We start from the raw sequence: 7,742 nt of genomic DNA, 5'->3' as shown, positions 1-7,742 counted from the left end.
AGGAGCTTGTGTGTGATGTAAGTGAGTGTGTGAATTGTTAAACTGGAAACTGTCAACCGAGTATCCGCATCGCAAATATATATATATATAAGGCAATATGGAAAAAATCCCGTCGTTTGGGAGAATATTAACTTGGATTCCTCCCTACTCGCCGGCTGCATGTCGTCCTTACGTCTGATCTCTCCATAAGTCGTCTTCGGTGGCTGTCTTTTGAATTATTATTATTATTATTTTGTCGCCTGTGTTTTACCCAGTTTCTACGATGGATGCACGTTAACTTGCATTAGGCTCATTTACCTCCGTGCTGTTCATTGAGGCTCCCATCACATGCGCGCGTGCACGTATATTCTTCGACACTGCTAAATGCATCTGTTGTGGTGGCGTTAGCCGAAAACTGGTTCGTAAAGCTTTGAAATTGCATGGTGGTAGCAGTACCCAACAGCGAACCAAGTCTTTTTTTTTAAAAAAAAAGAGATAACTTCACCTCTTTTCTACCTCTTGTTGTTGTTGTGACAAAACCGAGATGGAAACAAAAAAAATGAGGGGGAAATAAAGGAAATGTCAAAGCAGAGTAGGAAAGAGGGGACTGTGGGCGGGCGCCAGTATTTGTTGTATTCCCTGCTAGCAGGTACGTTCGGTGCCCTCTCGGCAGTTGTTGGAAAGCTTGCGTTTGCGCACGATAACAGCGGCAGTGCCACGTCTCCTTCTGCAGTTGTGAGTATTTTTTTTGCGTTGGTAGGTATCGACGCCAGGAGTAATTCGTTGGCTGCTGCGTTGGTTCTTGGGCTCCGCGCCGTATCACTGGCGGCGAATGGCTACTGCACTGCACAGATGTGGAGGTGGTATGTGAGGGCGCTGTCTTGCGGACCTACACCCGTTTGTCAAGTTGTTAACACCGGAGCCAACTTTGGGGTGAGCGCCATCCTCGGTTTTTTTGTGTTTCATGAAGTGGTGACAATCACGTGGTTGGCGGGAGCGCTTCTTGTGGTGGTAGGACTTATGTTAGTCGTTTCGGACACCGATGTTTCCCATGAGTAGTGAGAGGAGCATCTCCTTGTCTGCTTTATCCACCCAAAAGGACGGAAGGAAAAGTGATGGATGCGCTGGTATAATCCCACGAATGGGTTTGTTCCTCGCTAAGGTTTGTAATATTCCGTACCGCTTAATCACCCCACTATTTTGACTTAGTCATAGGTACCGAGCCCGTTTATTTAAAAGGAAAACGACTGTACTACGTAGGAACACACTGACAGAGTATCAAACTGGACATTTAAAAGAAAAAAAATACATTTCTCCCCATATTGTTTGTTATTCGTTGCAGAAAAAGTAACGCAAGGATTAGCATCAAATGCCGCCACGGAGCCGCAAGGGTACAAAATCTCGCTCCGCATCGCCTGCACCTCGGACGCCCGGGAGGACTAAAAAGAGTCCCGTCACTCCCAGAACTAAAACACCAGTGACGAATAAAAACCGCTCCTACGAGTGGGGAGGCCCTCTGGGAGCACTTGGGATGGTGGTGCTTCTGCCGCTCACAGTTATTGGTCTCAATGTCTTGTGCTCAGAAACTTCGTGTAGTGTGCATAATGTATGGGACCTTCCCGCAATGATGTTGTTGGCATTGGATGTGGGAGTGCCGCGATTGTTACTGGCACTTGGTGTCGAGTTGTTGTGGATGGCATTTCATGCACTTCTTTACATTACTCCGGTTGGAAAGCAAGTGAAGGGTGTGAAACTCTCTGATGGAACATGTCTCACGTACAATATCAACGCGTTGCATGTGTTCACACTTGTACATGCTATTTTGGGTAGTATGCACTACGCTGATGTGATTCGTCTAGCCTGGCTGGCTGACATGTTTATGCCACTCATGGTGGCTGCCATCATCATTTCTGTTTTTATGAGCATCGTGCTATACGTCGCTTCCTTCCGCTCTTCTCAGGTGTCGTTTTCCCCCGGAGGAAACACTGGAAACTACTTATACGATTTCTGGGTTGGCCGTGAGCTCAATCCACGTACGGGTTCGCTTGACTGGAAGTTTATGTGTGAACTGCGTCCCGGTCTCATTGGTTGGAGCGTCCTGAATTGGGCATTTGTGGCAAAAGCGATGGAGGTCGGTACATGCTCGCCCAGCATTATTGTGGTTGCCCTGCTAGAGTCTTTCTATGTGTTGGACGGGCTTCTTTATGAAGAGGGAAACCTCACCATGATGGACATCGTGCATGATGGTTTTGGGTTTATGCTGTGCTTCGGCGATTTGGCGTGGGTACCTTTCACTTATACACTGAAAGCAAAGTTCCTGGCTTATCATGCCTCGCAGCTGAGCTACATGCACGTAGGCATTTGCGCTGCGGTGGCGCTTGTTGGCTACGCTGTGTTTCGTGGCTCAAACAATCAAAAAAGTCGTTTTCGACAAAATCCAAAAGATCCAGCGAATGCGGCGCTGAAGGTTATGCATACGTCCAGCGGCAAATCGCTGATTGTGTCGGGCTACTGGGGCGTGTGCCGCCATCCGAATTATGTAGGGGATTGGCTTATGACCCTTTCATGGTCAGCACTTACGGGGTTTACGGAACCACTGCCATACTTTCAGCCAGTGTATTTTGCTCTGCTTTTGATTCACCGCCAATTGAGGGACGAAGAGCAGATGCGTGAAAAGTATGGTGCAGAAGATATGCACAAATTCCATAGAATAGTTCGTTATCGCTTGATCCCATACGTCTATTAGAACGAAAAGGATCTCATTATCGTTTATATTTTTGTATATGTATATGGGTATATAATGAGTTTGGGTTGACAGCGCAAACCGTGGCTGATTGTGGGAGATGTAGCCCCTATTTCTTTCCGCTCTTGTTTGTTTATCGTGCTTTCGAGGTTGTTCGTTCCATTAGGGGCTGCTGTTTGGTGACTTAGACTTTTTTTAAAATCATTCCCTCTTTGTGCGACAACAATTTTTTTATTCATTGGAAAGTGCGTCTCCTCCATTACGTGCAAACTTTTGATGGGCTTATATGTAGAGGGAGAGGGTAATTAAGTTCCGGCACGGGTGTCGTGGGGGCTTGCAGCGGCGCGTTTTGTGCTACTTTTTTTTTTGCTGCCTCAACGGCGCCACACAGTAGCAACAGTTTGTCGGTGGTTTCGGCATCGAAAAAGCAGTGGACTACCGCCGCACCGGAGATGATAAACCGGCGATTGAATGACGGACAGTCACAAACATGGCACAGTTGTTTGTTCGTTCGGAAGGGAGGAGGAGGAGGAGGAAAAAAGATGGTGTGCGCTGAACGCATTTACAGCAGTCGAGCGTGCCACGAGTTGAATTTGTTTCGTTCGTTTGGTTACTTTTATTTATTTCTTTGCACTTATTTTAACTCCTAGTTGATCGCAATGTTCTTCTACACCTCCGCGCATTATTCTCTTGACCGCGTTTTCCCCCTGTTTTGACCATGTAAGAAGGGGGATGACGTTATGCACGTGTATTAAGTTAAGTGCATTCGTCTGCGTGCGTGCAAGTCAAACCATTACGTCACCCGCTCAATAGCGGGAAAGGTTGGTCGTTTATGGGTGACCGGCAGTGGAGCTAAAATAGATCGCACTATTATGTAGCGTATGGTGGGGCAGGGGAGAGCCATCCCCATTGGGGAGGGTTGTATTCCGTTATGTTCTTTTTTTCAATTACTTTCATTACGGGCGCTTCTACAGTTTGTTTTCTTTCATATTCACTCACCCTCCCTCTGTTACTCATACTTGTGTTTTTGGGTCGTGTTAATGGTTGAGCCGCATCATTTTTCCATTGATATTTTTGTTATTTTTTTCCCCCTTGGTCGTAAGTAGGCGGGTATAGGTGAGTTCCGCAACTCGGAAAAACGGCTTTAACTTTTTAACATGCCGTGGATTCACCTTCAGTCGAGCGATGGCCGACGGCTCTTCGCGCCATCACTCGGCCCTCTCCCTTTTTTAAGTGACATAGATCAGTTATTTCAGGCGCCGCTCGCATCTCGCGTTTTTCACTGTTTCCGTAGCACCAGTGACGAACATGCGGAGGAAATGCTGGTTCTCCTACACCAGCAGAGAATGGGTGGTGAATTAGGCGATGTGACAATTGCAGTTGGTGGAACAGCCGTAACGGAAGGGGAGCTGGAACTCACACTTGACTGTGTGTTGGACGTCCTCTGTCGCACAAGTGGTAGTGGGATGCAGATGCTACTTGATGCACTCTCTGTGACTTCGTCACCCACTGATAAAGGGAATCCGCGCGGTGATGGAATGGCTCACGCTGGAAAGGACGTTTTGGAGTACGACGGACTTGCAGGTGGAAATGTACCCGATACCGATGGCCTTGAGCGGCGCGTCGTCGCTTGGGAGGCAACAGATAGCAAAATACAAGGAAAAAGCAAAGCAGAGTCTGTAGCTCGCCGGCGCCTATTGGCACGGCGTAAGGCCCTCCTATTTTTCGTTTCACAGGATATTGTGCCTATCAGTTTCCTTTTTTGTCGTGTGGGCCCCTGCACATACAAGTCCCCCGTATCCTCGTTACCAACCGCTGACCGTAAGAGCCTACGGTTGTTGGAAGGACTTGCACAATGCTCATGTCAGTGTTTGTTTGCGGTCATTGCTCAATCACTTGCGGCGACGTACAGTATTGAGGTGAAGTCGTGCGAACAGCTTTGGGCCCCGGACAGTGATGCACTGCCTTTTGTTGCATTTTTCTCTGCAAGTGGTCTTCTTTGTGCCTCATCCTCATTCTTTGGCAAAAGTGACCACAGAGACCGTTTCCTCATCGCTGCTTTGGCTGTTGAACAACTAAGTTGTTGGCCATATGACGAAACGCAAAGCGGGTCACCACATCCCCTGCAACTTATTCACGTCCGCGAGATCTCTCTCCGGTGCTGCGGTGGTAGCGTTCCTTTTAACGTTGTTCTTACAAGCGTTGGAAGCGCTCTCTGTTGCGTGCTTGGTTTTGTTGTGGAGACACAAGGGAGTGGTGGTGTAATGGATCACGAGCGATTTATTCAGTTCGTGAGGAAACGTCTCGCCACTTCAAGGACGGTTGTCAGAACTGGTGGCGCAATAAGGTATTTGGAAGGCAGCGGTCATGGCAGCGCGGAAACAGAAACCTTAGCGCCTGTTCACACGGCTGTCCGACCAGCCCAAGGGAATACTGATATTTTCGCATCGCATTTAGCACTATGTGTGGAGGTTAGTCATCCAACCTCGCGGTTTCATGAATTACTGCAGGAGATAAATCGCGCTGAAGCGGAGAACCTCCGTGCTGCACCCGCAGGTGAAGATGAGGTACCGACTAAAGCAACTGCTCCTCCCTCATCTTGCGCTTGTGGCTGTTCCGTCTGCCTGCCATTTAATTATAAGAAAGCTGGCTCTGGAGGGTTTGTATGGCATAGAGATGTCACTACTCTTCCGCTTGACATAATGTGGTGCGTGGCAGCAAGCCATATTGTTGTTGCAGAGGCTCATGTGCGGAATAAGATTCGTGGGGCGGGCTGCCACTGCCTCTTCTCGCTGATATGCAATGATGACGGTGACGGAGATGTGGTAAACTCGAGACGGTATGGCGTAGGCTGGTTTCAACATTCCTGGCACAACACATTGTGCGGACAAGTGGGTGGTAAGGTTGATGGCGGTACCATTCGTGGGAAGACGGCGTCGTTAAGTCACAACTTCCACAATGGTGGTGGTACCAGTTCTGTGCATGTGGATTGTCTCAAGGTATTGCAAGGACTCACCTCCCTTGGAGGTGGACCACGTGCTTCGGTAAAGTACGAAATAAAGAAGGTTGGTGGCTGTTCTTTGTTCCGGAAGAAACCGCAAATAAACATGAGACAGAAGGATGATAAACCAGTATTCACCTCCAGGATGACGGTTTTCCCCCTTTCAGTTTTGCGAGATGATTTTTGCGATGCGACTTGCTCAACATTGGATAGCGATGAAGATGAGGCATCCGTAATGACGGCGTTCTACACCATTAGACGCCATTTGATTAAAGGCACCACGCGTGACTCCCTGGTACAAGAAGTGTTGCTGCTTGAAGGTGATGAAGTTGGGCGGGAGGCCGAGGTGGTCGCACTTCAGCAGCAGCAGCAGCAGCAGTCAAAAGGAAGCTGTGGGTCATTTTCCCTCTTTCATCAGGCTGCCGCGTGTATTTTGGAGGACGTTTGGCGCTATGCCACTTCCTAAGTATACAGGGGGAGGGAGGGGAATGCGTAATTTGTTACCTTGCTCATCTAGGGTGGCTGTCTTCCCAGCATCTCCCGCACGTCTTTGTCAACTACAACTGTGGGCGGAATTGTGGATGCTTGTTTTGAAAGGTGCAGGAAAGCGCGTAACTCTTGATGGAAGCGACATTGACAATTGACTTGACATCAAAAAGGTGTATCAAGAATTTTATTTTGATACAACTCTGCCCCCGGACCGATGACGCTGTATAGTACTAACATGAGCATAACCCCACTTTCTCTTTTTTTCTGCCATTTTTACAGCACCATTTATCGTATTATTACATTTGTACGTATCGTCACCAAAACGCAAGTCACTGCACAAGGCAAAGGGGGGTGAGTATGGTCAAGCGGTCCCCCTCCCCTTCAGTTGATTCTGTGGAGAGAATTTATGACATGCTCTGCGCTGCGCAGTTGAAGGCCAACACAGAGGAAGAAGAAATTAGGGCTCTTCGCCTTCTTATCGCCACTGCGGAAGTTGAGATAAAAACAGCACAGGAATCTATGCGCGAGCTACAGGAGCAGCATGAAGAAGCCTCAAGGGAGGTTTCTGTGAAGAAAAGCACATTGGAGGAGCAGCGACACCGGTGTGTTGGTGCAGTAGAAGCACTTGCAAGCTCACGGGAGGCGTTAACCCGAGAAATTGAAGACATTCTTCGCTCGGAGTTGCCGCCTCATCCAGCGGTGTCTGCCGTGAAAAAAACAGTGCGGTCCTCGTACGAAATTATATCCCCAGCGAAGCTCCGAGACGCTGCCTTGAGCCTAAGAAGGAAAATTGAGGAAGCGATCAAACACCACCACCTGTGCTGTGAGCAAAACCAAAGCCCATCAAGCATTGGGGATGGATGGGGAGACTCCAAGAAAGGGTTCAGACATTCGTTTGTTGTTCACTTCAAATGCGCTGAAGCCGCCGTGTCGAACACTGGCGACGAAGCAGCGGGTGCGGTTCCAGAGCCGAGACATGTCTCTGCAGCTCGAGTAGAGCTTAATGTTGGCAAAGATGCGAATGACACATTGGGAAAGCGGAAGCGGAAGGTTATCACTTTCGACGATGAGCAACTGGAGGCGCATTCCGCTGCCTTCAGACCTTCGGCGGCAGCTGTAGCGACTCCGCGGCCGTCGTCCATTTCTTGTGATCTCACGATAATCAGGCCGCGGCTTCCACGCCGTACTTTGTGGCGTGCAGAGCAACGCGAGCTGAGTTGAAGGTATTTTAATCCATCCTCATTCGTTTCAATTTTTACAGTTACGCAGCTGAAGAGGCGTCAGCATTGGGATGGAACCCTTGCATCTATTGCAGTGGCGCTGCTGATGGTGCGCTTCCTTGTCACAACGTTGCCTTTTTGCTTCTGTGTCTCACAAAAGTGGGCAAAAGAGAAAAGAGGTTCTCATGGTCAGCTTTCTTTGTTTCACTGATTATTATTTTTTTTCATAGCTATTCTAGTTTGGGCTTTTTTGTTGCTAAACCACTTCCCTCTTACGTCCGCAAGAAGCTTTTTTTTTCTCCCTGTCTTG

General features: G+C 48.5%; 4 protein-coding genes across 4 annotated transcripts; all 4 read left to right on the top strand.

The window, feature by feature from the left end:
- Positions 1-558: 558 nt before the first annotated feature.
- On the top strand, positions 559-1,038 carry TEOVI_000479700 (uncharacterized protein; the record flags this gene model as incomplete). The annotated part of the gene is made up of 1 exon (XM_067220804.1): positions 559-1,038. One exon carries the CDS (start codon positions 559-561, stop codon positions 1,036-1,038), a length of 480 nt encoding a protein of 159 aa, XP_067076905.1.
- Positions 1,039-1,348: 310 nt separating this feature from the next.
- Positions 1,349-2,725, top strand: TEOVI_000479600 (C-14 sterol reductase, putative; the record flags this gene model as incomplete). Its single annotated transcript, XM_067220803.1, has 1 exon — positions 1,349-2,725. One exon carries the CDS (start codon positions 1,349-1,351, stop codon positions 2,723-2,725), a length of 1,377 nt encoding a protein of 458 aa, XP_067076904.1.
- Positions 2,726-3,879: 1,154 nt separating this feature from the next.
- Positions 3,880-6,189, top strand: TEOVI_000479500 (uncharacterized protein; the record flags this gene model as incomplete). Its single annotated transcript, XM_067220802.1, has 1 exon — positions 3,880-6,189. The coding sequence occupies one exon, from the start codon at positions 3,880-3,882 to the stop codon at positions 6,187-6,189; it is 2,310 nt and encodes a 769-aa protein (XP_067076903.1).
- Positions 6,190-6,569: 380 nt separating this feature from the next.
- On the top strand, positions 6,570-7,433 carry TEOVI_000479400 (uncharacterized protein; the record flags this gene model as incomplete). The annotated part of the gene is made up of 1 exon (XM_067220801.1): positions 6,570-7,433. One exon carries the CDS (start codon positions 6,570-6,572, stop codon positions 7,431-7,433), a length of 864 nt encoding a protein of 287 aa, XP_067076902.1.
- Positions 7,434-7,742: the final 309 nt, after the last annotated feature.

This window comes from Trypanosoma equiperdum (genome assembly GCF_001457755.1).
Source record: "Trypanosoma equiperdum strain OVI genome assembly, contig: ctg_1236, whole genome shotgun sequence".
In the NCBI taxonomy this organism is placed as follows: Eukaryota; Euglenozoa; class Kinetoplastea; order Trypanosomatida; family Trypanosomatidae; genus Trypanosoma; species Trypanosoma equiperdum.
This window is presented reverse-complemented; position numbering and strand designations above follow the sequence as displayed.